The 27,225-nt window shown below is 50.8% G+C and overlaps 1 protein-coding gene across 2 annotated transcripts; it reads left to right on the plus strand.

Annotated features, from left to right (window-relative positions):
• The first annotated feature begins 985 nt into the window (after nt 1-985).
• Nucleotides 986-25,280, plus strand: Rab15 (RAB15, member RAS oncogene family). 2 transcript variants are annotated; one of them, XM_041658335.1, is made up of 7 exons: nt 992-1,356; nt 18,540-18,600; nt 19,382-19,442; nt 20,160-20,237; nt 21,166-21,255; nt 22,393-22,458; nt 22,634-25,280. In XM_041658335.1, the coding sequence occupies exons 1-7, from the start codon at nt 1,233-1,235 to the stop codon at nt 22,790-22,792; spliced, it is 639 nt and encodes a 212-aa protein (XP_041514269.1). In that variant the 5' UTR covers nt 992-1,232; the 3' UTR covers nt 22,793-25,280. The 2 variants fall into 2 exon arrangements, with proteins under 2 accessions (XP_041514270.1, XP_041514269.1); XM_041658336.1 differs by lacking the exon at nt 20,160-20,237 and having other exon boundaries at nt 986-1,356.
• The last annotated feature ends 1,945 nt before the right edge of the window (nt 25,281-27,225 follow it).

A 27,225-nucleotide genomic window follows, 5' to 3' on the forward strand; every position in this document is an offset into this window, starting at 1 on the left:
GGCTACTCTAGGATCTGTTCCTTAAGATCAAAGCAGCGTTTGGGCTTAGGGTTTCCCCGTCTTAAATATGCATTTAGACACTTTACTTGAAATATAGTTCATTTGAAGACAATAGACTTACCATTTTCTCTGATCTACTACAGAGAGATCCGTTTTCCTTCCAATATTCAGCCTGAAACACACACACACACACACTTACACAAATAGTTGTTGCTTTTAAAAGATCAAGTAGACTAGACTTGCTTTCCCCTAATACTAGTTCTTAAGATCAGGCAATTTTCTGAACTCCAGAAAGGAATGATTTTCCTCTCGGGGCTAACACATCTGTCAGTAGTAAACTGGGTCTCCAGAGAGGACCCTTTATTCTTGGGTACCATTTGTGTACAGAAATATTCAGTAATCTGAGATTCATCCTAGCAACTTAGACCCAAAGAAGACTTTTGCAGGAACCTCCTCTATATAATGTTGCATTAGGGTTTTTAAAAATGATAAATTCATCTGTCTACCTGATGTACAGAACGGGGTCAGGGGATGTTTGTCCCGGTTTAAGATAGAAATAGGGGAGGAGGAATGGCGTGTGTTTGTGGGGAGTCCAGATGGTCATGAGAGAAAATTCCACAACACACTGGAGTGTTGATGGAGGGAAGGACATTCCAATCCAGACCCTGATGAAGGCCTTCCAACCAGGGGTGAACTCAGGTGAGGACCTGCCACCGATAAGCTGGGCCAGGCGGCTGCAGGGGACAGTGCCTAGGAGAGGTGAGTGACAAGAATCAGGCTTGGAGTGGGATTCGAGAAGTGTTGGGACAGGAAAGTCAAGGTTGGCGAGGTGGGTTGGGTGAGCGCTAATCCCAACTCCGCCACTCAGATGCAAACGTTTCCCACCCCAGGGCTTAGGATCTGAACTGGGACCCGACCCGGACCGGCAGCTGGGGTCCCCCCCCCCCTCTTCTCCCGCTGCGGCGGCAGCGCAGGGGACGGGCGGAGGGCGGGGCAGGGGCGGTATCCACGGCTGTCCCCGCCCGCCACCCGCCTGCGCGAGCTTCCCCGCGCCGCTCCCGCCGCAGCCGCGCTTCCCCGCTCCAGCCAGCGGGCGAGGCCAGCGCCGGGGCCGGGCCGCTTCCTTCTCGCCACCGCGGTGTCCTGAGGCGGGCTCCGGTCGCGATGGCAGAGGCTGAGCGGGGCTGAGCCCGCCGCCGCCCGCAACCCGCGAGCCCCCTTGAGTCCCTGCCATGGCGAAGCAGTACGATGTGCTGTTCCGGCTGCTGCTGATTGGGGACTCCGGGGTGGGCAAGACCTGCCTGCTGTGCCGCTTCACCGACAACGAGTTCCACTCCTCGCACATCTCCACCATCGGTAAGGGGCGGTGGCCAGGGGACGCCCCATCCTCACCTCCTGGTGGTTGCTTCTTCATCCCCAGCCCGGGAGGGATTGTGCGCCCCTCTAGGTAGAGACGGTGGCGCGGGAGGCCAGGGAGAGGGAGTACACCTAGGGGTGAGAAGTCCCCCGACTGGGGCCCTGAGCCTCGATTCCTGCAGGTGAGGGGAACATGTTGCCTGCAATCAGGAATTAGGGGTGGGAGTTTAGCCTTCTGACTGGGGAGCCTTCCCATCCAACATGGTAAGACAGAGACGGGTGTAGGCCAGGGTACCTTGAGCTGGGGCAATGAGACTTACAGCCAGTGAAGTGATATACCCACAGCTCCAGATGAAGGGGAGAGGAAAAGGGGATCCGGGTGGGGACTAGTCAGGAAGTCGCTGAGGTACCCTTAGTTTGGGCGAGTCGATGTGGAGTCAGGATGGGAGTGGGCAGTGGGAGACATTGGTCAAAGGAACGGAGTTTCTAGGGCTGTTTGTGTGGGTAAAGCCTGGAGTATGGTACCAGAGATACAACAGCGCAAGAGGAAAAATGAAAAGAAAAATAAAAGCCAGCGGCAGTTTTGAAGAGGGCGAAGGAAGATCGGGAATGTCCATGCAGACCAGAGGCTCAGCAAGTAGACAGGACATACCTTACACCGGGACAAAGGCCTGATGACACTCTGGCAAGGCCAGGAGGGTCACTGTTTTGAGAGTGACTCAGTGGTCTTTCCTTCATGGGCAAGGGAGGGCCCTCTCTTCCAGGAGGGCTGACTTGAGAGGATTCCACCTACATCTGATTCCGGGGGTACCAGGCTTGGTTGGCTCTGGAGTAGCCTTCTCATGGCTCCTGGCAGAAACAACCTGCCAGCTGTCTGGTCATCCTGTAGGAATCCTCCAGCCTTAAGGGAGGGCTCCAGCTCTCAGCTTCCTCTTAAGGATCCCCCCCACCCCACCCCTGCTTCCTACTCCTCCCCCAGCACACACACACACACACACACACACACACACACACACACACTCCTTGCCAAGAGAAAGTAGGGTTGTTACATAGTTGCAGTCAAGAGGAGAAGAGCCACATTTGCCAAGGCCTACCTGGAGAGTTCCCTTTGGGGTAGCCTTGACTATGGCTTACGCTTCTGAGCTCCAGTGTCTCGTCTGTTGAGAGAGGCAAGCATTGCCAAGGGCCTACCTGGAGAGTTCCCTTTGGGGTAGCCTTGACTATGGCTTACGCTTCTGAGCTCCAGTGTCTCATCTGTTGAATGGGTCTAATAACGAGACCTTCCTGAGATGTACAGATCAAGTGAACGAGTGCGTGTAAAGCGCTTAGCTTGAGCGTGACACCGGCTGAGTGCTGGCTGTCCCTCTCGCTGAGCCCTTGGGGTCTCCTGATGTGCTTTGCTCTCATCAAGTCACTAGGAGCCAGAGAACAAAACGTGTCCGTATTTCTCCAGGGCACTAAAGCCAGCTCCTAAGAGATCCAGGAGCTTGGGTTGGACCACTGTTTGAATAAAAACCATTTTGGAGAGACGGGAAGGGGACAGATACAGAGCCTTGCCTGAGAGAGGATTGCCTGCCCCTCCGGAGCCCTTGAGAATGAGGCAGGTGTTGGGGGAAGTCATGAGAGAGAGGTAGGGAGTGGCTGAGGAAACCAGATGGGGTATGAGAGAGCTTGCAGGCTTGGGGACAAAGGGCAACAGGTTTCTTTATGGAAACTTGCCCCATATCCTTGACAAGGGTCTGAGTCCAGGAGCTGTTCAGCTAGCTATCTGCAGTGAACCAAGGGGTGTGTGTGGCGGGCGGGGGGCGGGTGTGCCTGGATTTTACCTGAAGAGAAGTAGTTTGCATCCTGGAGTCTTGGTTACAAGTCCTAGGAGTGACCTGGAGTTTTCCCTTTGCGGACTTGACTGGTTCCCGTCACTGCAGACGACCTGAGGACTCCTGCCTAGTGTGTGAGGAGTGAGCCTCCCCCAGGAGACATATGCCCCTCTTTGGCAGAGGAGCCAAGGAACCTCTGCTTCTAAAATGCCAGATGGCCCTACAGAGGCTGTGCTTTCCATGAAAGAGAACCATTCTTTACCCCACACCTTTAACCTCCTAACCTTCCTCAGTCATCCTCCAGCAGATAGAGCCCAGGGACCTCCCCGGAAACCCTGCAGAGTGCGCTCCTTCAGGGGCAGGGGTGAATCAGTGAGTTGCTTGGTATACTTCTGTACTCCCATGCCAGCCTTGGCATATTGCCTAAAACCTTTTCCTGGAGTTTGTTCTCTGCCATCAGAAGATGGCCTGGTACCCCTTTCCACATGATGCGCAAATACCTTCGGATTCTGAAGTCCACAGAAGACAAAGAAATCTGTCATCCTTCGCTCCAGCTCTTTAAATCTGCCCCACCGGGTTTCTTAAGTGCTTTCTTATTTAAAGCTGACAGAGGGAGGGCCTGTGCTTCTTCCCATCTTGGCCATGGTTTCCAGTGTTAACTACAGCTGAAGGGAAAGAATTGGATGGTCCAGAGAAGCTATTTCCTTAGGTGATTTGGAAAGTTTCCCAAGGAAGGGGCAGCCAGAAGACAAATCAAAGAACCGAGGAAATGGGGGGGGGGAGCTGCCAGCTCAGATTCATAATTTATCCATTAGGAAGACATGTGTGCCCTGTATGCTAGGCTTGGGAGATTCCATAGCGGGTGTTGATCTAGGCATCTCTCCTCGTTTGTTTTGGTTGTCTCACAAATGGAGAAAACAAGGCAGTTCCACTGATTGCTGCCAAGACAAGAGTGCAAATCCTTGGCTCATCTTTGGCTCATGTTGATATCACCTTGGCTGGTTCTTTGATAATTTCCTATATATTCCACATAAGAGTCCGAGATGTTCCATGAGAGAGCCAGCGGGGAGACTGAGGCACCGATGTACTCTCTCTCCATCTTTCAACCATGAAGCTAGGTCTGTGCCCCTCATTCTCCTTTCCTTGCTGTCATGCTCCCTTGCATGGTCCAGAGTGGAGCAGTCAGAGCCTTCTGTTCCTGCCGTATCCTGATAAGACTATCTCATCTGTTAACATAACGGAGTATTCCCATGAAGGACCATGCTGGACATTCTAGTGACATTACAGTCTGCTCTTTCCTGCTCATAGAAGTCTCTGATCTAGCTGAGGAAGCAAAGCAAGGCAATAAAGAGCTATTGCCAAAATGAGATAGCATCTGCAAGCCACTCTTTAGACAGAAGAGGTGGGCTACAGTTGAGCCACTGCTCCCAGGAAAGGCCTCGGAGGAATCTTTCTCCATGGAAGATGTGCCAGAGGCAGCCAGGGAGAGGTGGTGGACTCCATGAGCGCTGTTGTTGCTAATGGAGGTTAGAAAGGGAGAGGTCCCTGTGGATTCCACGAGGCAGGGAAGGCTGAAGCTGGGCGCTGTGGTGTGGGTTGCCTGTGGGTGGGTTCCTGCAGCGGAAGGGAGCAGATGGAACAACGTGAGCACAGATAACAGAGGTGCGAAGTGAGTGGGTGTCCATGGGACTCTGGGCAGTCTGGCTGCAGCAGAAGGGAGCTTTTAGGAGCAAGAACATTCCTCTGTTCTGCTTTTGTCTCCTAAACCTTCAGTAACTTGAGGTGAGGCCAAATCATGTGCACCTTGGTCTGCTGCTGTCACGGTTAGGAGGAGCCACTTAGCTCTTTTCCACTCCTCTGGGACCAAGCAGAGGTGCCCACGCCTTCACTTTTGTGGTTTGGTTTCCTCTCTTGAAATAGGAAGTGCTTCCAGCCGGCAGCCTGGCACTTCTGAAAGAAGTAAAGCCTATCCTGTTACCTGGGCTGTCGGGCCTGGCTGGGAGACCTCTTCCGTGGATGTTGGTGTTCAGGCATCTCCTTTACCGTGGCCAGGGCTGTAGTGTAATGCTAGCTTGAGGGGACTTCCCAGGGGATGATGGTTCCTGGGTCCTTCTGGAGTAGTCTCGCCAGTCTCTGGGCCTTTTGTTTGAAAAGCCACCCTCAGGCTTCTCCCCTTTTCCAGTGAGGAGAGGCCACCACTTTTTCCTAGTTGGACCGGTCCAGCTGCTTCAACTCAAGGCTGTTTTCTCTGGTTGCCGTAGCCACCTGCCTCTAGAAGAAAACTGGAACAGGCTCTGACTGCCTAAGGCAGGTGCTTGTGGTGACTTGTGGGGGGGGGGACAAAGAGGAGGAAGACCCAGGAGAGCTAGATCTGATCCTGGATCTAAGCGACCTGACAGACACCAGGCAAATGTTTGGGTGCTGCGACCCCAAGATGTGCAGGTTTCTAGGCCAAGGAACTGAGAACGAAGACAGTGTCACTCTGGGAGGGTCATGGCTTTGTCAGATTTTCGCAGATCTAGGGCAGCCTGAGACCCACCGCCCCCTATTCCGTTCTCCAGGCCTTATAGAAAGGAGGGAAGATAAAAAGCACTTGGTAGAATGGAAACAGCGCGGGCAATGACCTGCACATGCTCATTGCCTTGCCTGCCCCCGAGCCCTTCAAACGCTCACTTGATCTCAGCGCTTAGTTCTGCAGTTCCAAACAGCGGACAGCAGAACGTTTCTTAATGGTTGCCTGGGAGATTATAGAGGTTAATAGATACAACGTACTGGGAGAGTCCTCCATAAAATTGTAGCTGCTGTCACTCTTATTATTCCTAGCTCATACGAATGTCATGGAGATGAGTAAACAGTCGATAATGGGCTATGACGTCATCCTGCCCATCACTCGAAGGCTCAATCATTTGGATGCTATTTTGGGTCTGTGATCTATACACAGGTACCCATGAAGGCCAGAGGTCAACCTTGGATGTCATTCCTCGGAGCATCCACCTTGGTTTTTGAGACAAGGCTCTCTCCTCGGGACCTGGGGCACACTGATTCAGCGAGGCTTGCTAGCTAGGGGAGCCCAATCTGTCTCTGCCTGTTCAGCACTGGGATTCCAGGCACGCGCTGCCACACCTGGCCTTTTGCCTAGATGCTGGAGCCTGAACTCAGATTCTCGGGCTTGTGCGGTTTATGCTTTACGAACTGTGCTGTTTCCCTGGCCCCTCTGGGTACTATTTATTAAACAACCAACCACGATGTCAGGTCTTACACTGACACTGGGGTTACAGTGCTAAATGAATGGGGTGAAATTGGGGAGCTGTCTGCCATCCCAGGGCTGCAGGCTCAGTGTATCTTACCCCTGTTCAATACTCCTGCTCTAGTGCTGGCAGCATCTCTAAAGGAAGAGTGTTAGTAAGGAGGTCACCCGGGAGGACAAAGGTGGCTCTGTCTCAGGCTGGGGCCCCTACCAGGTATCACTCTTTCTCAGCCATCTAGTCTCCATTCTGGTCCTTCCTCCTTTTGGCACAGGCACAGACCCAGTCTCCCACCTTTCCCCCAAAGGACACCATCCCTGGAGGAACACAGCTGAGACCTGAGGAAGGTCTTGCTGACCTGCGCATCTGTACCACGCTCACAGATGTGCTGGCTCACCCAGGGCTTTGAGCACCTCATTTCTTTCTTGCCTCCCTACACTCCCTGGCTCTGCCCTTTCCTTCTCCTCCCTCTGCACAGACAATTTGGTAATGCGGTTTATAACACAGGAAGTCGATATTTGGCCATTTACCCTTCCATCCCAATTGCCAGGTCTTCTCAGAGGGCCTACTTCTGTAATCTAATACTTGTGTCTGCTTCCCCTGTAAAACTGCTACTTTTCCTGAACAAATCTGGCTTCTCCTTGACTCATGTGTCTGTTCGGTGAATTCAGTCAAGGAGGGTCCAGGGCTTCCTCTACATTTGATTCCTTCTGCTGGGGAGGTAGAAGCTAATCATCCACCCTATTTTAGAAAGATGTTTAGGACAAGCAGTGACTGCTGGCTCCCCTGCAGGTAACCCATTCCCTTTAAGTGCTTCCAACGCGCCTTTGGGCAGTCCCTTCATCCCAGAATCCCCGGCAAAGGCTTCTAAAGGGACTCTCTCTCCTGCAAGTCAAAGAGAAGAGAGTATACACCTCCCCTGCCCGGAAGAGGGCTCTGCTTCCTCTGCACATCCCTTGAGGGAAATCTGGGACAGACTGAGGAAGCCAGATGGGGACCAGAAGGATGGGATCCGAGGGCTACCCTTCTATTACCATGTTGATGGAGATAACTGAGAACACTGATGGGCACCATGATCTAGAGGCCAGCCATTGGCTTTGAAATGTGCGCTATCCCGACTGCTCTTCCTTGATTAAAATTGGTCTCTTGGCTGCACCTTGCTCCTGGCAGATACACATCCGTCCATGAATTCAGTCACTCACATTCCCATTCATTTTTTTCTTGCATGCATTCAACTTCGTTGAATATTATTGAAGGAACCTCCCTTTCTGCCAAGCAACGAGAGGATGGATGAAATAAGATGCTGCTTTGCCTTCCAGGAGTTCACAGGGTCACTGGGAGTGAGGCTTCCAACCAGCCAGGATGTTCCTGTGTAACAGGGATGGGATGTCCGAATGCTTTGAACTCACCGAGTGGGGACTCCCTCCTGAGCAGGTTGATAAGTCCTCACAGGAGTGACATTTGAGTAGGCTCTTGAAGGCTAAGTCAGTTCCTCCTGGGACAGAGGTCAGGGGAAGTTGCTAGAGGAAGCAGGGTGGAAGCTTTCCCCCCAGCTTGTTGGGACCAGCGAGGCCACACCATAGCCTTTCCTGGCTGTGTCCAGAGCATCCCTACCTTTCCACTGCTGCTGGATTTGTTAGGGTCAGAGTCTCCTTCCTTCCCTCTCTCCTTTCCTCCTCCCCCACCCCCACATGTGAGTGAGTATACATGTGCCCAGATACATTTGTGAGAGTCCTCACAAGACCCAACAAGATGTAAGAGTCTGGCATGTTTTCCCTCTTTATAATAGAGGAAAGGAAAATGGTGGCCCCTATTCTCTTTCTTTCCCAAGAACTGTGAGTTTGACCAAAACATATTCCTGCCTGCAGATAGATGCTTGTGCCTCCTCTGCCTGGAGCTCTGGTCCTTTAGCACTCTCTGTTGTACACTCTTGGCACTGAGACCTCAATCCAGATACCACTACCTTGAGAGAGCTCCTCTCAACAGCCACTTTTAGTGACTTGTCGCCCCTTCTCCCTTAACCCCCTCTGACGTCTTGACCCTCATTACCCTCTAAAATTATGATTGGGTTGGTTTCCTCAGCATCTGTCTATTCGGCTAGAATGAATGTTCTCAGAGCTCAAGACTGCATTCGCTGCCTGTTTCAGAGCACCTCGCTTAGTTCCAGACACACAGTAAGCGTTTATAAAGAGTTTATTTGAACAAATGAATGAATACATTTTCCTAGGGGACTCTTCCGCAGGACAGTCAAAGGGTAGTATTGTGTTTTGGGGACTCATAAGACGATGAGAAACTTAGTAGCTAGGCATGTGTAGGGCTGTGAGGAGTGGGGAGGACTTCTGCAACGGGTCACCTGTTTCTAGTAGCATCTAGCCCTTTTGCTCAGATACATTCCATAGTAGAAATCAGACATGTTAGGGAAGGAGGCAGTGGCTCCCATGATCTCCGTGTGAGAGAAGTTCTCTGGGATATACAAGTATGAGAGCTTGTTATTTTAGACTAAAGTTGGTGTTGCTTATTAATCAGGATTCCGGGGGTAAAATGATGTCCTTCAACTCAGCCAGGCAGCTGGAGTGACCTTGCTAGACCATGTCAACAGCCAGGGAGCCATGGAGTAAGAAGTTTTTTGGACTCTAGCCCTGGGAGTCCTTCCAGTCTCATGAGGGTCAGTGTTTGACAGGGAGACTTCCTCTACCTGATAGTAGACCCTAGGCTCCGATGTTCCCAAAGACTGAGCTTATGTTTTCGAGTAAAAGAAAAGGCCTCAAGTTATGATCATGGTCTACCACTCCTTTCTAATCTTTTACTTTAAAAAAATTTTTTTTAAGAGCAGATGAGATGGCTCAGTGGGTAGAGGTGCCTGTTGCCAAGCTGGCTGACCCAAGTTCGGACGCTGAGAAGGAGAGAACTGACTTCTGCAAGGTGTCACATGCGAAAGCTGCATGTGCACACACAGACACACATTCATGCATGTGTGCCATGGCGCACATGGGTATTCATACACACACACAATAAGCATGTAATAAAAAATTTAATCAATTTTTATTGATGTGTGTTAGAGGACACACAAGTATGTGTGTGTGTGTGTGTTTGAGCTTTAAAAAAGAGCAGCTGGAACAGCTAGAATATGTGAGACTTCCAGAATTTCCAGTGGGCAGACAACTGAGTCAGAGCCTTGAGTCCAGTACTCTGGAGGCTGAAACACAGCCTTGGAGGAAGAGGATCGGGATGCTGGCTAGACCAGGGCACCCTCTGACGTGTCTGTTTCCTGACGCTCCCAGAGCAAGACGGTGTGATGGTGGCCAATGCATTTGCCTTGAGGTCTGTGTGCACCTTTCCCTCGGAACAGAGCCAGAGTGAGGGATGGTTCCATAGAGGAGAAAGTCAGTCAGCATGTGGTCCAGGACAGAGTGAGGTAAGAGTCACCAGACAGAAAGCAGGAGGAAGCCAGTGACAGGTTGGGACACAACGTCCTCTTCCTTTCCCTGGAATGACTGTGCTGACGGCCTTTGTCTTGAATCCGCTCTTGGCTCAGCCTCTGAGTTCTCTCAGTGTGTAATTCTCGCTCTCACATCCTTCACTTATGGGGTGGCGTTATTAGTCACCTGAGGAGCTTTTTGCTCAGAGGCAGGTCTTTTTGTTTGTTTGATTTGCTTTGGTATTTTTGTTTTTCTGAGACAGGGTTTCTCTGGGTAACAGCCCTGGCTGTCCCAGAACTTACTCTGTACACCTGGGTGGCCTTGAATCCACAGAGCTCCACCTGCCTCTGCCTGCTGAGTGCTGAGATTAAGGGCAAAGGTATGTGCCACCACTGCCTGATGGAGAGGTAGTTTTGAGTTGGGGATTACCTGATGTCTGTATGGAGTTAGCCAGCCACCTCCCCACTGATTCTGTCTCTACCTAAAGCCTGTTTTAGTGTTGACCTGTTTGGTCAGGTGACCTGTTTGGAAGTGACCTCCTGATACAACCTGCAGGAACGGCATGTGCCCGGAGCATGCCAGTTTCATGCCAGCATGCAGAATGAGGGCATTCACGGGACTGACGCTTGGTAACTGGAGCCAGCATGGCCCCAGAGATTGGGTGTCTGCCTTGGGTTTCAGTTGTATTAAATTGTGCCTTATGTGGCGTCTCATTGCTAATGAAAAGGCTCAGGTCACGCTGCTGGCCCTTTAGGCTATGGTTGATTGTGGTGATAACATTTGGCATCCAGAGACAGCCCTGTTTCCACTCAAGCATGTGGCATTGGTAGACAGGCAAGCTGGCACCCGAAATTAACCCAGGAGGTGCCGGCTGGAGGGAGGCAGCTGCTGATACTCATATTGGCTTTGCCAGACTCTGGGGACCCCCTGGGTTCCACAGTTGGTGGTCTTTGCTTTTTTGCTTTGCCTAGAGCTCTGCTCTGCTTCCCTTTTCCTCCCTAGCTTCCTAGAGTTCTTTCCGTTGCCCGGGCTATGTCTCTTGGTTTCTGTTCTGTTCCTGTGATGAAACACTCTAAGCAATAGCAATTTGGGAAAGGGAAAGGTTTGTGTGGCTTACCCTTCCAGGTCACAGTTCATCATTGAGGGAATTCAGGGCAAGAACTCAACCAGGAACTGAAAGAGAAGCATGGAGGCATGTTGCGTGCTGACTGGCTCGCCGGCTCATGCCCCATTAGTGTTCTTACACAGCTCAGGCTCACTTGTCTAGGGATGGTGTTGACCACAGTGGGCTGGGCCCTGCCATATCTATCGCCAGCTAAGACAGACTTTTACAGACATGGCCACAGGCCAATCTGAACAAGGCAGATCCCCACCTGAGGTTCCCTTTTCCCGGGTGACTCTAGGTTGTATCACGTTGGAAAACAAACAGACTAACCAGGACAGTTTCCATCTCTCTCTAGGGAGATTGGTAAGGTCTTCAGCTAGCATGTCATAAAGCCCTGTGCCGGATCCTGTGAGGGTTTTATCCAGTATCTCAAGCTCTTCACAGGAATCTTCTGACATTGGGATTGTCCTCCTCCACTAACAGGGGAGGAAGCCCATGGCCTGGAGAGATTAGCCAGCCCTCCCGTGACCACGTGCTATCTAGTGATGAAGGCAGAACCGGAAAGCGAACCTTGACCACCCATGGTGTTCTTACCGCAGTCCCTGCATGCCTTTCTGAGGGCTGCCCTTGGCACCTTCAGCAGTGGGCAGGAAGAGTCCCGGTTAAGCCCTGTTGCTCTTTCTGTAGCCTTCACCTTCGTTGCTAGATGAGAGAGCCGGCAAACCCTTAGGATAATTTTGAAACCAAGTCAGCACCAGGCCTTGCCTCTTGCCTGGCCCGTGTTGCCCCACGTGTAGGTGCCCAGAGAAGAGCCTTGGCTGTCTTTCCTGTCTCTGATGGCTATACTATCATCACACTCTGGCCAGGCAGTCTCTGGACGGTACTGTGGGAGACTGGAGCTCTGTGGGGAGAGCCAATGCAGCCAGGACCCAGAAGGAAGAGAGGAGGCCTGGGGTTCCCTAGGCCACGGCCACATGGTGAGGGCAGCACCGTTCACAATCACCCTGTGCCTGGCATTGTTAGATGGCAGGAAACAGGCCTCTGTACCTGATTGACAGGTGCACATATGTCCTTCGTTATGCTCTCTGGGAAAGGGGTTTTATTCCCAGTGATATGATTCTGTGCGAGACGGACCTTGGCGGCCGGTGAGGGACAGACACAGCATGCAGACAGAGCTTACGTGGGGAGTTTTATTCAGAGAAACGTGGGAGAAGGGAAGGGGAAGAGAGGGAGAGACCTGCTTGCTTCTTCAGCAGAACAGCAAGAAAGGGAGAGTGAGAATAGGCGGAGCTTGTCCCTTAAAGGGACCTTTTGCATCATAGAACCCTGGGCTAGCCAGGGTACTGCCCGAGTGCATCCTGCCAGGTGACAGGCCAGCATAATGCCTGAATCCTAACACCCAATACCGTGCTTACACAAAGGCAAAGGCTTGAAAAACAAAGCGATCAACAACAATAATAAAAAGTTTGAAACACAAAATATGCTCTCAGGCTTTTAGGTGCTATTTACCTAGACAGGGCTTGAAGATGGCAGTAGGAGGCAGCCAAGATAGGGAACATTGTTGTTTTGTTTTGTCTTTTCTTTTTGACTCTTCTTCCAAATGCCATGGTTGAAGCCTTGCCTACCAGCGTGGGAAGCCATTAGGCGGCGGTGAACAGTCACAGGCTGTGACTCCTTTGGAAGTCCTGAGACACTCATAGATATCCCAAAGGGAAGTGGCATGGCTATACAGATACTCAGAGGCTGAACTTGAAGCCGGGTCTGAACTGACTCAGATACCATGGTCTAGCACCACCAACCCCAGCTGCAGCCAGCGTGGTCCTTAGGCATCTCTGCTCCTCTCTTGCCTCCTTTTCGCCACGTTCCTCCTGATGTGACCTGGGTAAGCCTTCATCTGGAGGAAGCTGGCTGGCTTCTCTCTTTCAAAGGGATTTCTCAAAAGTCATGCTGTCTACACCACTCTCGAACTCCCGAGCTCCAGCAATTCTCCTGCCTCAGCTTCCCGAGTAGCTGAGACTCCAAGTGTGTGTGCTACTACTGTGCTGGTTCAGAGGGAGTTGGCCTGAAGTTAGTTAGCTAGCCCTCCTTGCGTGATGGCTAGGCCACCTTGTGAATCACCAGTGGTCCGGTCAGCAGCTTCCTCTCCACAAGGCGCACCCTTGAGCAGAGGCTATGGAGTTGCGGCTTTAGCCGGGAAGGACACCGGCTGTGTCAGGACCCACGACGGACAACAGCTTGCTGACACAGAAATGATTCCGTCAGGTTGATGAATTACTGGAGTCATTGACTGTCTCCAGGAACAAAGGGTTCCCTGAAGAAAGTATAGTGGATGCTAATGAGGGATGCTGTAACAAAGAACATTTGTCTGGTCATTTATTTCTGTTTTTCAAGACAGGGTTTCTCTGTGTAGCCCTGGCTGTCCTGGAACTTACTCTGTATTAGGCCAGCCTGGCCTCAAACTCAGAGATTCCCCCTGCCTCAGCCTCCTGAGTACTGGGATTAAGGGCATGGGCCACCACTACCGCCCAGCTTGACCAGTAATTTATAAACAACAGAAATGTATAGTTAGGGGATTATTGGGAAGTCTAAAATCAAGGTGTGAGCGGATTCATTGCCGGCTAAGGACTCCCTCTGCTACAAAGATGGCTCCTTCTATGGCAGAAGGCAAAGGGGCTAACTGCCCAGGGGCTCTTTATTATTATCATCATTATCATTATTATTATTATCTCTAAATGTATTTTGTTATTGTTTTGCTTTATGTTTTCTGAGACAAGGTCTCACCATGTAGACTTGGTAGACCAGGCTGACTTCAAATTCATCCTTCATCCACCTACCTCTGCCTACCTAGTGCTGGGATTAAAGGTGTGCACCATCCTGAGGTCTCTTTTAAAAGGGACTCTAGTCTCAGTTCTGAGGGCCCTTGTCGACCTGATTGAATTACCTCACCAAAGCATTTTCCCAGCATCACTGCATCTTAGCAAATGAATGGGAGGGGAGTTGTGGACACTGGGACCATAGCTACCGGCTTGCCCTGTGCATGCCCGCTTCCTCACTTCTGAGGGCCTCAAGCTATCAGACCAAGTGTAAACAAATAAGCAACATGATTCCTCAGCCTCAAAGAGTTGGAAGTGTCTGGCTGAGTCAAGAACATCCTGGGCAGATTTTGAGACAGGTTTTTCCAGTTCTGACTCAGCTATAGGGCATGGGGGCATGAATAGATTGATCTCTCCACATCTTACAATAGCAACCTCCACACCTACGTGCTTCCCTGGGATTCTGTAGCCAAGAGACATCTTTTTTTAAAAAATATATATAAAGATAAGTGTTACTAAGAGCCTTGGGTGTGGTTCTGCCTGGGGATTGGCTACTTCAGCACACATAAGATCTGACAGGTCTGGGCCCCGAGAATTTGCATCTCATGAGGTTCCTGCTGCTGGTGAAATCCCATTTGTGGTGGGTTCTCAGGTTTCCAGCTCCATGCTTCCAAGAGTCTTATTTGTAGAGGGAAGGTAGATGAGCCAGTAACTTCTGCTGCTGTGATAGAACACTGTGACCAGCACAACCTAGAGAAGGAAGAGTTTATTTGACTTATGATCTCAGAGGGATCAGACTCCACCATGGTTAGTAGCAGACATAATGGCTAGAGCAGAAGCTGAGGGCTCACATCTTGAACTGCAAGTAGGAAGCAGAGAGTACTCACTGGTAATGACCTCAGGCCTTGAAAGCTCAATGCCCATACCTTCAGCAAGGCCACGCCTCCTAAAGCCTAGCCAAACAGTGCTACCAACTGAGAACCAAGCATTCAAACATCTGAGCCTGTGGGGAACGCTGGCATTTAGTTCACCATCGTGGGAATGGGCACCTCTGTGAGCTGCATGTTAGGTACTCATTGTTTACGTACGCCCACAGCACACCTTGAGAGGCAAGTGGGATTCCCATTCTAGTGATAAGAAAATGGAAACTGGGAGAAATGACTTTTCTACAGTCATACGTTAAGCTCCCAACTCAGGATTCAGACCCAGGTCTTTCTGAATCCAGGGCTGAGTAATGTCTCATCCTCTACGTTATGTTCTCAGACTTCCCTCTAGCTAATTTCCTGCCATATGCTACACTAGTGGTTCTCAGCCTGTGGGTTGCTACCCTCTGGGGGGGGTCAAATGACCCTCAGACCATTGGGAACACACAAATATTTACATTATGATTCATAACAGTAGCAAAATTACAGTTCTGAAGCAGCAATGAAAATAATTTTGTGGTGGTGGTGGGGTCACCACAAAATGAGGAACCTGTATTAAAGGAGCGCAGCATTAGGAAGGTTGAGAACCGCTGTCCTACACAGTGCTGTTAAAAATACAGTTTCCAGGCCTTAATTAAATTCTGACTGGGTAGATTTAGGCCGGTTACGGTACTTATATTTCTTTTTTTTTTCCTTAATTTTATTATTTATGTTTCAAGGTAGCTGCATTAAAATGAAAAAGGAATCTCCTGGGTGATTCTAAATTTAGCCAAGGATCTGCAAAATACACATTGAGAGAGACTGCCCGCGCCGCCGCCTTCCTTGGCGGTTCAGGTGCAAAGCTTTTGAGCCACGTGGCTGGCAAACTTAAGATGTGCGGGAATCTCCTGGGAGCTTCTGAAACAGACAGCGGGGTCTCACATCTCCGGGGCCCTGATTCTTCAAGTCTGAAGCAGGACCCAGGCTTCTGCCTTTCTAAATCCAAGGTGATACTATAAGGCTCCAAGTCCCAGAATACACTTTGGAAACTATTGTCCTATGAGCTCCCGATCAAGTTACAATCCATGCCTCCTCTCTCCCGAGGCTTTGATACAACTCCTCAGGCTTCCCCTCACAACTCCTGAATTCCAATCTGTGTGCGGTTTAACACTGTCTCGGGCCAGGCAGGAGTGAGCCCTGGGGTGGAGGTAGATGGACACTATCCCTTCTTCCTAAAAGATGCAAAAGCAGCAACAGGGAGGAGCCTCCTGTTAGGAGGAGGAGCCTGAGGGAGGACTCTTGTGTGAGGAAGGACGGGAGGTGGTAGGCCTGAGAGGCAGGCTGTGAACACTCTGCAGAGAGTCGGAGAGTCTGCATGGGGAGATGGCATTCAGGGGCTGAAGACTTCCTAGGGAGGACGGTCGCAGGAGGATGTGGCTGAATAAGTAGCTGGCCCAGCAGCCAATAGGGCTGAGGTAGGAAAGCTTGAGTCTCCAGGGGACTCTGTCAGGCAGGAGTTTTGATTCTGTCTTGCAATGGGAAAAGCAAGCAAACAAACAAACCCAACAGTCATGCGGGATAGAGCGAGAGCTGCGGTCAGCGCGTGGCATTAGACCAGGGTTCCGTTGGTAGGATGGATACAGTGGAAGTTCTGGGTGTAGGAGGACATAGAGAAAGAGTGAGTACATGCCATTGGAGATTATATTTATAAATATAAATTTTTTATATTTAAAGGTGGGAAAAATTGTTCAGAAGACACGGACTATTCCTTCCCTCATACTTGATTGCGTATAGATAGACCAAGTGGGAATCCTTTATTTCTCAGACAGAGTAAAACAAAACTGAGAGTGGCTAGGCTGCAGTGCCATCTGTGAGGGGAGACGGCTGGGATCCCCAGAATTGCCCAGTCTTGACTCTGGCCCATGCAGCTCTGAAGTGAGCTAATCAGGACCCAGCACTCGCTCCTAGAACTCCTCATCTGCTTACCCCTCCTGCCCCTTCTCACAGCTTTTGCCTCATTTCCTCCCTCCTCTCTCCCAAGGAAACTGTCTCCTTAGCACTGGAAGCTCCCCTCTCAGCAGAGCCCTTCCTTTCAAGGACTCCCAGGAAACCAGAAAATGAAACAGTGAAGATTTCTCTTTTTACATCTTTGACACTGTGACAGGAATCGCATGGCATCTCCAGGCAGGAAGCAGAAGGAGATGAATACTCCTGCCCTGCTTGCCTTCCCATTTTTAGTCAGCCCAGGACCCCCAACCCTGAAGTGGTATCACCCACATTTGGGGTGAATCGTCCTACCTCCGTTGATACAGTCTAGAGACCCCCTTGCAGGCACTCCTAGAGGCTTGTGATCCCAGGATCTATATCCTAGAGCCTGTCAATATTAGCTATCACTACTGTTTCCCTGTGGAGGTCACATGCTAACACATAACTCTCCCCTCAGTCCCTCCAGGAAGCAGTACAGTCTGACAATTGGAAACTTGATACATGCTGTGCCAACCTCAGGCAGGTTATGTGCATCTGGGCCTTTGTAAGGGAAGGGACCTTGTGTCCTCGTTGCTATGCCCACACGGAGACCTGTGCAGGGCACAAAGGCAACTGTCACAGATGTTCAGGAATAGAGGCAGTAAAGCCATCTACCTCCCTCCTCTCCTGGGACTACTTTGAGCAGGGCATGTTCTTGCCCAGACTATGAGGGTGAGGTAGGTTCCTTTTTGGAAGAAGGTACCGTACATTGAAACAACGAGAACTTCGTGATTCTTGATTACCTCCTGTGTCAGGCTCTGGGGAGAGGCCAATTCTTTATAACCATTTGTCCAAGGAGGGAGGATGCTGGCTGCTGCCTCCCACCAGGGCCAGGTGTCCCTCTCCTTTTGTCCTCTTCCTCTTCGTCACCCTTTCTCTTTACACAGGGACGAATGCCATTTGGAAAAGTACAGCTGAGTAGGTATGAATCAGCTCAGGCAGGCGACAAATGATTCACATCTGACCGACTTGATTTAGCTCAGGTCTTCCATTCTGAAGCCTTTTCTCCCTTCTAATTAAACAATGATTGCTCTTAGTGGGAGGAAAGAGGCTGACTGTGATGTCTGGCTTTGTGGAAGCCAGGGACAGGGGAGATAAGGGACCATGCCTTGCTGCTCAGCAAAGCCCACATGTGGCAGTAGATGGCCGCAGTGTTGCAAATGCTGGCACCATTGGGATGCAGCTGGTGATGGACAGGCCACATTGTACCTTTCCCATGTTCCCCAGCTGAAGACTGTGGATTAGGGTACCCTGTGACCTGCTGTCAGGAAATACACAAACCTGCCAGTTTACCGCATTAGACCCCGCTCTTGAATCACTGGGCACACTGAGCTGGCAGAAGGCCTGGTCATCCAGGCATCTCTCTTTGTCCTGTCCGCATGCGCAGTTAAGCCTGCTGTGGCTGATGGCGCTGACTCTTCTTGTAGTTCTCCTCAGGTGTTTCTGCTCTGGGCCCTAAAATCTGGTGTGACTGGAAGTCAGCTCTTCAGAGCCTTGGGCAGAGAAACCCGAGAACCGGGGCTTCCTGTGCCTTCCTGCTTCTTCCTTTCGTCAGCTGACAGGCTTTGTGTACCTACCACGCACCGCACTGGGTCAATGAGGGCTGCAGCGGAGTGTTGCGGGCCAGCGCTGTGGCTTAGGGTCTTCTTAGCAACCCGAAGATGATTTGCGATGTTCCCACTTTTCACTGCTGAGGAAATGAAAGCCTCATCCAAAGCTCTAGGTGCCTCTCTAGGGTCTGTTTAGTAAACGTGTTAGACAAGGTCCTTGCTTCCGGTCAAAGCGAAAGCCCTTCCACGTGGGTATCTCAGGCCTTCTTCTAGGGAGCCCCCTTCCTAACGTGCACACTTTCTCCAGGTGTCGACTTTAAGATGAAGACCATCGAAGTCGACGGCATCAAAGTGCGGATACAGATTTGGTGAGTTGGGCAGCAGGAGGAGGCCAGGAAAGGAGGGGGGGACTCTGAGCTGTGCCTGAGTATACTGTCATTTATAAAATCCTCTTAAGCTTCATCTGGGGTAACTGGGATATCTCAGTGAAGAGTGAGATCAGAAACACCCATGCCTTGTTCTATGAACCTTAGTCTCAGCAAACTATGGGATTGATGGGAAGTCATCAAAGGAAAGGAATTAGGAGCTAGGAAAATAAGCGCTGTGGGTGTCCCTCTGAGTTGGGCTTTACTGTGGAGCGGTACCACTGTGGCAGAAAGCGCCACTCCCCGGTTTAGATTGGGACCGGTTTGTTTTGTTTTTTCAGAATGCCTCAGTACTACATAGTGCAGTTTCCACTTTTGGCCACCAGGGGCTGCTGTGGCTTTCTGGCCTTAAAGGTCTTAGAAACCCTCACCAGTTTATGGAGCTACCTCTCAATCCTAGAATGCCATGGGAACTGCCTTTAGCGATGCCCTGGACACTGGGTGTGTAAGACATCCTCCCATCACAGTCGCTGAGTTCTGGAGAGCTGTGGGTACCTCTGAGAAGAGGCCGAGGCCCTGCTGGCCTTGCCTGTGCCCATATCAAGGACCAGGCCTCTCACTGCAGACTCGGTGTGTTTTGTACTCTTGGGGATTAGAGAACTATTAAGTTTTTACCCTGAAATTCCCCAGCTTTTCCTCCTAGGATACAGGGGATCCTAGCTCCTGCGCCTCCCTCATTGTCTGTCCCCAAGGTCTCTTCTGAGGGATTGGTTTTCTCTTGCAGGGACACAGCAGGGCAGGAGAGGTACCAGACCATCACGAAGCAGTACTATCGGAGGGCCCAGGTGAGTCACCATCTCAGGGGTAGAGCTGGGAAGCTGCTCTCCACACTTCCAGTGTGGTGTTTGAGATGCCTGTGTCTCTAAACAGGGTCCGCAGATTGCCTGCTGGGTAAACCCAGCCTCTCACTCTGTTCTTCAGTTAGTCACAGACCACTTGGTGTAGCTGGCTCATCACTCCTACACACACCCTCCACTCTTGACCCTTTACCCCAAGCCAAAGACTCAGGTCAACTCATGTGTTGCGCAGTTAAAGGAAGGTCCCCGAGAGCCCATAATAAAGGGTTAACCAATGCTTATTGGGGAACACTCACGGTAAGAGAGCCCCTGTGTTCCTCTGTTCTGTGGGCGCTGGGAGCTGCAAACCAAACTCGAACCACCAAAAGGAAAAAGGGCTGAGGACGCTTCCTGTCTGGGCTTATAGTACCTCAGACCCTGCCCTAATAGGCTGGTATCTAAAAAGCTATTGGCTGAATGAATTCCCACAACACCTCCCCCTTCTGTCTGGACTCACATGCTGTCTTCCTATCTAAGAATTCCGTGAGGGGCCTACAGAGTGGCAGCTGTGAACATCTGAGGGGAAAGGAAGCGTGTCTGCATGCTGAGGAGCCCTCACTGTAGGCAGAGAAAAGGGAGAGCGGGCTGGACATAGAAGGACCACTGGTCTGGCCCCATGTCTGCACATTCTACTGTGTCTGTCTCTCTCTTTTTTCCCCCTCTTAGGGAATATTTTTAGTCTATGACATTAGCAGCGAGCGCTCCTACCAGCACATCATGAAGTGGGTCAGTGACGTGGATGAGGTAGGAGGTTCTGCCTCACTGATGGGATTGGGGGAAGGCACCTCAGGGAAAGGCAAAACAAGGGCCCGGGGGTAAAACAAGCTCTCACGGTTGGCCAACACAGTCTTGTCTTTTATGACTTTGGATAGAGACCTTTGGGTAAGCTGTGTGGAAAAAGCCGAACCTTCCCTACCCTCATGTGCAATGCCCTCTTAGGCTTCCGTAGCTGTGCCATTCATTCTTGGACATGCATTAGTCCCAAGACTGCTTCATGGGCAGCGTCTTCCTCAAAACCTCAGGCCCGGATCTAATTACAAGTCTGGGCTACCAGACCTGCCTCTGCACATGGTGGAGGAAGCCTTGGGAAACCATTTCAGCTCTTTGGGTCCCCAAACCTTGCAGTTCAGACACCATTTGTTCAGTCCAACGAGGCATCTGTATTAGCATCTCCTGCCCTAAGCTGTCCCTGTGACATTCTTGGGGTCAGTCATGGTATTCTAGTCTTCATGACGCTCAATTCTCAGACTCACAATGGAAGCTGAGAAGGACAGATAGTACCAAACCCTTTATATGTTAGCTTTCCCTAGTCTTGAGTACTTGTGGCAAAATATATAAATTAGACAAAGTAAAAAAAAATAACGGCAACAATAGCAAAATTGCAATGTGCTATAATAATATAATATAATACTTAGGAATTGTTTATTTCTGGAATTTTGCATTTAATATTTTTAGTTCAGGGCTGACTGATGGTAATTGAAATTGTGGAAAACAAAACCACAGATAAGGGTCCTGGGGCTCTTGTATGCTGGTAGCCTGCTCTCTGTACCCAGTCAGCTACTCTGTCCCTAGGGTTCTTGGGCTTGGGGGTTTAGAGGCCAGTGGAGACGGTATGGGGGAGCTGGGAATGAAGAGGAGCACTCCCTTAGGCCCGTCTCTGTCTTGTCCTTAGTATGCCCCGGAAGGAGTCCAGAAGATCCTCATAGGAAATAAGGCTGATGAAGAGCAGAAGCGGCAGGTGGGGAGAGAGCAAGGGCAGCAGGTACGTGAACTTGCTGCGCCTGTCCTGAGAGCGGGGACCCCCTCACCATCGTCAGGTCCTCTCACCCTTCCAACACTGGGGAGCTGACAGTTTTGAGAGTTTGCTTTCGGATCCTCAGGACAATGACCAGGTGTCCACATGGCGGGGGGAGGGGGGAGGAAGACCTCTTAGGCAGCAACTCTAGCAGGTCCAAGACCCCTTAAACAAGATGATGCTGTGCTCAGGATCGCACCTTTGCGGTGGAGATGAGGAAGCCGGTCTCTTACAGACTCCGTGCTTAGCTGATATTTTGCATAAGGGAGGGGTCTCCCACTCCACCCCTGCAGACCTCACTTCCTGACTCCACACGACCGGAAAGTGTGGGAATGAAGAACCCTCAGGTAGACAAGCCGTGGGGCCGAGAGGGTCAAAGCATCTCCAAGCGTGCAGGGAGACCATATTCCCACACAACAGAAAGACTGGCAGTCTGGGGCAAGAGTCATCCACCCCCTCTGAGCGCCTGTCCAGTCAATAGCATTCTATTAGTCCTTAACATAGAATTGATTTTGGGGAGGGAGGCGCATAACAAATAATACAGTGTCATTAAAATGCAAAAGTGGAGGCAAACCCTACAAGACTAAGAGTTTTTACTGAGCAGGACCCATGTGGCACCGTGGTAAGTGCTCTTAGCTGTGTGACCCATTTAATCGTTTGCTAACCCTTGATGCAGACACTGTCATCCGCTTTAATAGAGAATGGCGCTGGGGCTTGGAGGGAATGGTCATAGAAACTCGTTCTGGGTTTCACGGTGCCCGGGTGGCAGCTTGGCACCTAGACTGGCTTCGTTGCACACAGCGCCCATGTTTCTTATTTAGATGCCATATGCTGTTGTCTTTGTGTCGTGATATAGCGGTGTGTGTGTGCATGCATGTGTGTGTGTATGCATGTGCGTGTTGAGACTTTGGTGAAATAGGTATATTGGTGGAGCATCTTATCCCACCCTCTGCCAGCCTGTGTCTTAGAGTGAGCCCCAGTGTCCCATGCGAGTCATCCTGTCACCGTGGCACACACTGAGAGCACGATGGCAGAGGCACAAACCAGGTGGCACGGGCCTCCTTCCCTCACTGCCTCTCTTTCAGAACTGCCCTTGTCTTGCAGCTGGCTAAGGAATATGGCATGGACTTCTACGAAACAAGTGCCTGCACCAACCTCAACATCAAAGAGGTGAGAACACAGGACTGCTACCCTGTCCCTGGCTGAGCCCAGAAGGGATGGGTAGAAGAGGTGGCAAATAGGAGCCAGGATAAGATGGGAGACCCCTTCCACCTTGGGCAGCGGCGGGGTTACCAGAAGCAGAGAATGGGGACACTGGACTAACTTGTGCTCCTTGGCTTCCCAGTCCTTCACTCGTCTGACGGAGCTGGTGCTGCAGGCCCACAGGAAAGAGCTGGATGGTCTCCGAACACGTACCAGCAATGAGCTAGCATTGGCAGAACTGGAGGAAGAAGAAGGCAAACCTGAGGGCCCAGCGAACTCTTCAAAGACCTGCTGGTGCTGAGGATCCTGTGTGGAATCCCCCCGCGACTCCCTTCCCTCAGGAGGCCCGTGGAAGCAGGGGAGCCTGGGCTTTGCCTACTGCTGTCCTTTCTTTGATGACCCTGTCGAAAATCAGTAGCTGCTACTCCCCTGCCTGGCCCCGTGAGCAGCTCTATTGTGGCTCTGAGCAGCCTGTGCCCCCAGCCCCTCCTGGAGTGGTGACCTTCAGCCTGTTTCCCAGCCACAGGCCCGCTGTGACCCCAGAATGTGCTGTGACCATCTTGCCACCCCACGCTCCTGGGACAATGGTCAAGGCTGGAGTCAAGGCCACTTGAAGACTCATTTCTTAGTGCATCTCGAGTACTCTGCTTTTTCTCTTCTTTCTGCTCTTCCTCCACCCACTTCCCTCCAGTGTATTTGGCATCCCTGTCTCTCTTCCTCCTTTGCCTGTGTTCTGCTGTGTGGCTGCTATTGCGGGTCCTCCCTTTCTCCCTCTCTCCCTCCCTCCCTTCTTTGCTTTTCCTTTCTTCCTGACTCTGCCTAAGGGAATGGACCTAGGCTCTGCCCCAGGGAGGACAAGCCACCCTGCTCTGGGGTGAGCTTAAGGGCTATGGGTGCTGCTTCTTCCCCCTCCCCGCCGTCCCTCCTTGTGCCATGGGCTGCCTCCCCAGTGACCTGGGAAAGTAGAACACTGAGATAGGAAGAAAACACTACTTGGTGGGCCTCAGACCTGGGCTGGCCTCCTCTGCCTTTGCTTTTTGCCTGGCTGCCTACAGGCCTCTGTGAGGAACTGGGTCTCTGTGAGCAGAGACAAAACCAAAAGGATGAGGAGTGGCAGGGACAAGTCACCTCTATTCTACCTCCCGTGCAGTGAGTACATGACCTCTTCACCTAGATTCCCGAATTTAAAGATGAGGATCGAGGCCTGAGGACACTAAGGGACAGGGGCAATCCTGGGGTCAGACACTGCATGGTCGGCCATTAACTCTAGACAAAGGTTAAAGCAGTTGTGAAGGGCTCGCTCCTAGATAGTAAGGTTAGGACAAGGGCAGAGTGCACTTCAGGAAACTGATTGTAGTAGCAGCAGCGGGGGGCCTCTTGTGTAAGACTATTTCCCCAGACTCCCTGGCAAAGGTGAGTCACTGTTCTTTTACTGAACCCAGCCTTCAGAAGTTAAGATTTTCCTGGGTCCCAGAGTCTGTGGGCAATAGGCCTTAAAACATGGGGAGAGAAGCAGTCTGCCTTCCAAGACTCCCTCCTCTTGCCCTCTAACTGGTAAGTAGGCTTGTAGCATTGCCAACTGCCGAGTAGCTACCAAGGGAGTAAAAAGGATGCTCTCCTCCAGAGGTCCATGCTCAGGAAGTTTCTTTAACTCCCTGTGGTCCAAGGATAGCTTGAAGGAGGCCTCTACAAGAAGCAAAAGCCCACGCTAGGGGTCGTCCTCACATTCCCCAAGGTGGGAGGAGCTCAGGTAAGAGAATAGTCCCAAGATGCACTGCGTGGCTGGGGCCGGAGCCAAAGCAAAAACAAAAACAAAAAAATCTGGGCCCTGGGTGAGTTTTTACCAACCAAGGACCTTTCAAATCCAGGGCGCAGATGTGAAGATAAAGGGCCCCACACCCTTTCAGTCCTCCAGGAAGGGAGATGGGGATGGACTCACGGGAAATTTCTTCCTGACTTAGCAAACTAGGAAACGGGGCGGCAGGAGAGGGCAGCTCAGGCTTCCTGTGGAATTGTTCACTGAGGAAGGTAGGGAGCTGGCTCTAAGACTGGGCCATGACTGACTGGGTGGCTCCTTTGGGGACTGACTCCTGGGTAGCAAGAGTTAGGTAGCATCACACAGCAGGTGGACAGGCCTGCCTTCAGCCAGAGGTCCAAGAGGAGAATTTACACAAGGGCACTGGTTCTAACCTCTGGCAAGTGTCACTGTCTTGCTGTCCTAACACCTCAAGAAAGAACTTGATTCCACGACCCTCAGGCTTCTGAAAGGGAAAACATGGGGTTGGGTTCTGTGGACTCTGAAGTACGGAAGAAGGAAAGCTGAGATTCTGGAGTGCATCTGTGGTCACTCCATTCCTGAATTTGCCTCACCCCACCTGCTATTCTGGGTGGCTTGGGCTGTGTCATTGGCCTTGAACCGTTCAGTAGGCTTTCCTGGCCTGTCTGTGCATGAGAGATCAATTCACCCTGGTCTGCCGCCTGAGCCCCCATCTCCCTGTGACAGGTGAACTTCTTCCTTTTTTTTTTTTTTTTTTTTGGTTTTTCAAGACAGGGTTTCTCTATAGCTTTGGAGCCTGACCTGGAACTAGCTCTGTAAAAGAGACTGGTCTCGAACTCACAGAGATCTGCCTGCCTCTGCCTACTGAATGCTGGGATTAAAGACGTGCGCCACCACCGCCCGGCTGTGATGAGTGAACTTTGTGTACTGTGTCTTGGGTCCATTATATGAATTGTGAGCAGGATTCATCTATTTTAAACACAAATGTTTACAAAAATAAAGAATATTTCCAACCACAGATGTGTGCACCTATGAATCTCCAGGAGAAGGTGTTACTGAGATCTTGGTAGTGACAGGGGAGGCAGAGTGAAAGACAGAATCTCAAAGCCACAGCAAGATGACAATGGAAGTGGTGAGCTTGGTCCCTCTTCCCTAGTGACACCTGCAGAAGAGCCCAAAGCAAACCCCCACTGCCCTGCTGTGAGTTTATAGGAGCAGGGTGAGGAGGAGGAGGCTGAACACCAGAATGGTGGCCCTCTGTTGTGGATGAATGAGGAAGGCCCTTCCTGAAGGCATGAGGTGAGGAAGGGCTGGCTAATATTTCACAGACTTGTCATTGGATACTCCATGGGGAAGATGCAGATTGGATCATGGGAAAAGGTGTTAGGGAGGTGGAGACGCAGAGATAAATGATGGGAGTGTGGGTAGAAGGAAAGAATAAAACAGCAGGGCAGTGGTTGTCCTAAATCTCCACTGCACTTGAGAGACCGTTTGCCATACTCCTGGAGAGTCACTATGTGGAAGGGAATGGTTATCTTTATGAATTCAACAGATAAGAAAGCAGGTTCTCAACGAGCTTTGAAGACTTGACAAAGGGCTAAGGAAAAAACCAGTTATGACTAAAAACCAGTGCCTTGGACTCTCTTGATTTAGAGTCTAAATGGAAAAACTTTGGAATATCTATCTAGAAAAATCTCTATAAGCAATTCTCTTGCAGTCAGAACCGAGAACCACCCACCTAGGCTTTTCTGCCTACTAAGACTTAGAACAATTGCTCTGGGACAGAAAGCCACAGGGAAGACTTTGTTAGTGTGTGCCCCAAGTTAAAAGCTTTTGGAAAGTGGGGGCAGTGTGCACATCTGGAGACAATACTTTAGGAATAGTTCATCATTTTTACTCTACTGTGAGAAGAGGGGACATCCAGGGGACCCGTGAAAGCCCTAGATTTTCATGGAGAAAACAAAGTACAAACCCGTTCCTCACTCAAGACTCATGCACGCTTGAAGAGGGCTTTCAAAGGAACAGTGAACAAAAGGCATCTCTTCGGAAGCCGGAGCTTCTGGGGGAAGAAGCTCTAAATGGCAGAGACACCTGGCAAATTAATATCCAGCTTTTATTTACATCACCGCCAGGTCCCTCTGACTCCACAGCTTAGTAGGGACACCTACTGGCTGTCTCCGGGGACTCTGCGGTTTCAGCAGAAGACCTAACTCCTTGCCACGCCATTTGTGGCATCACAAGACTCCGTTCCCATTTGGATAATGGAAACTTGTTTTTAGGGAGCTGTAGCTGAGACTATGATCCCTACAATCTGAAACATATGTGGAACAAGCTATAAGGCAGAATTTCTGAGCACTCCCTGGCCCGTAGTTTCTTTGCCTCTCGATAAGTCAAAATCTGAAGACTAGTTGCCTCAGCCTTGCTGACTCTCTTCTAGGATCTGGGAGACAGCTCCCAGTGGATATGTACCTGTGAAAACACCCTGGGAAACATGTACCTTATCCAGGATAAACCTGATGGATAGCTTTACAGGTGGAGAAATCAGTCAAGTGTTTCTTAAAATCTCCTTATTTAGTTGGCCAATGCTCGAATAATGGGGGTGGCTTGGACAATGGTCTTTTCAGCTGCTGGAGTGAGCCCCAGTGACAGCCCTCAGCAGGCAAAGACATCCCACCCCACACCAGTGACGGACTTTGAAGACATCCTTGGTAACCACAGCTGCTTCACCTTCCTGTTTATTTTGTCCTGTGAAGAAATGGTCACATATTCACAGAAGGCTTTTGGAAATCTCAGAGACTGAGCCGGTGCCTGAGAGGGAGATAGGTACCATTCATCTACCTAGAATTTACCATCTGTTCTGAGACTCCTCCTGATCACTATGCCGGCAGCGACCCCATCCTCATGGCTGCTGGAGGGGTGTGGAGTGGAGGTGGAGAGTCTAATGTAGGGCACAGTAG

This window comes from Microtus oregoni, unplaced genomic scaffold, assembly GCF_018167655.1.
Source record: "Microtus oregoni isolate MIOR12 unplaced genomic scaffold, Mior012 000009F_ref0000495, whole genome shotgun sequence".
NCBI classification, from domain to species: Eukaryota; Metazoa; Chordata; class Mammalia; order Rodentia; family Cricetidae; genus Microtus; species Microtus oregoni.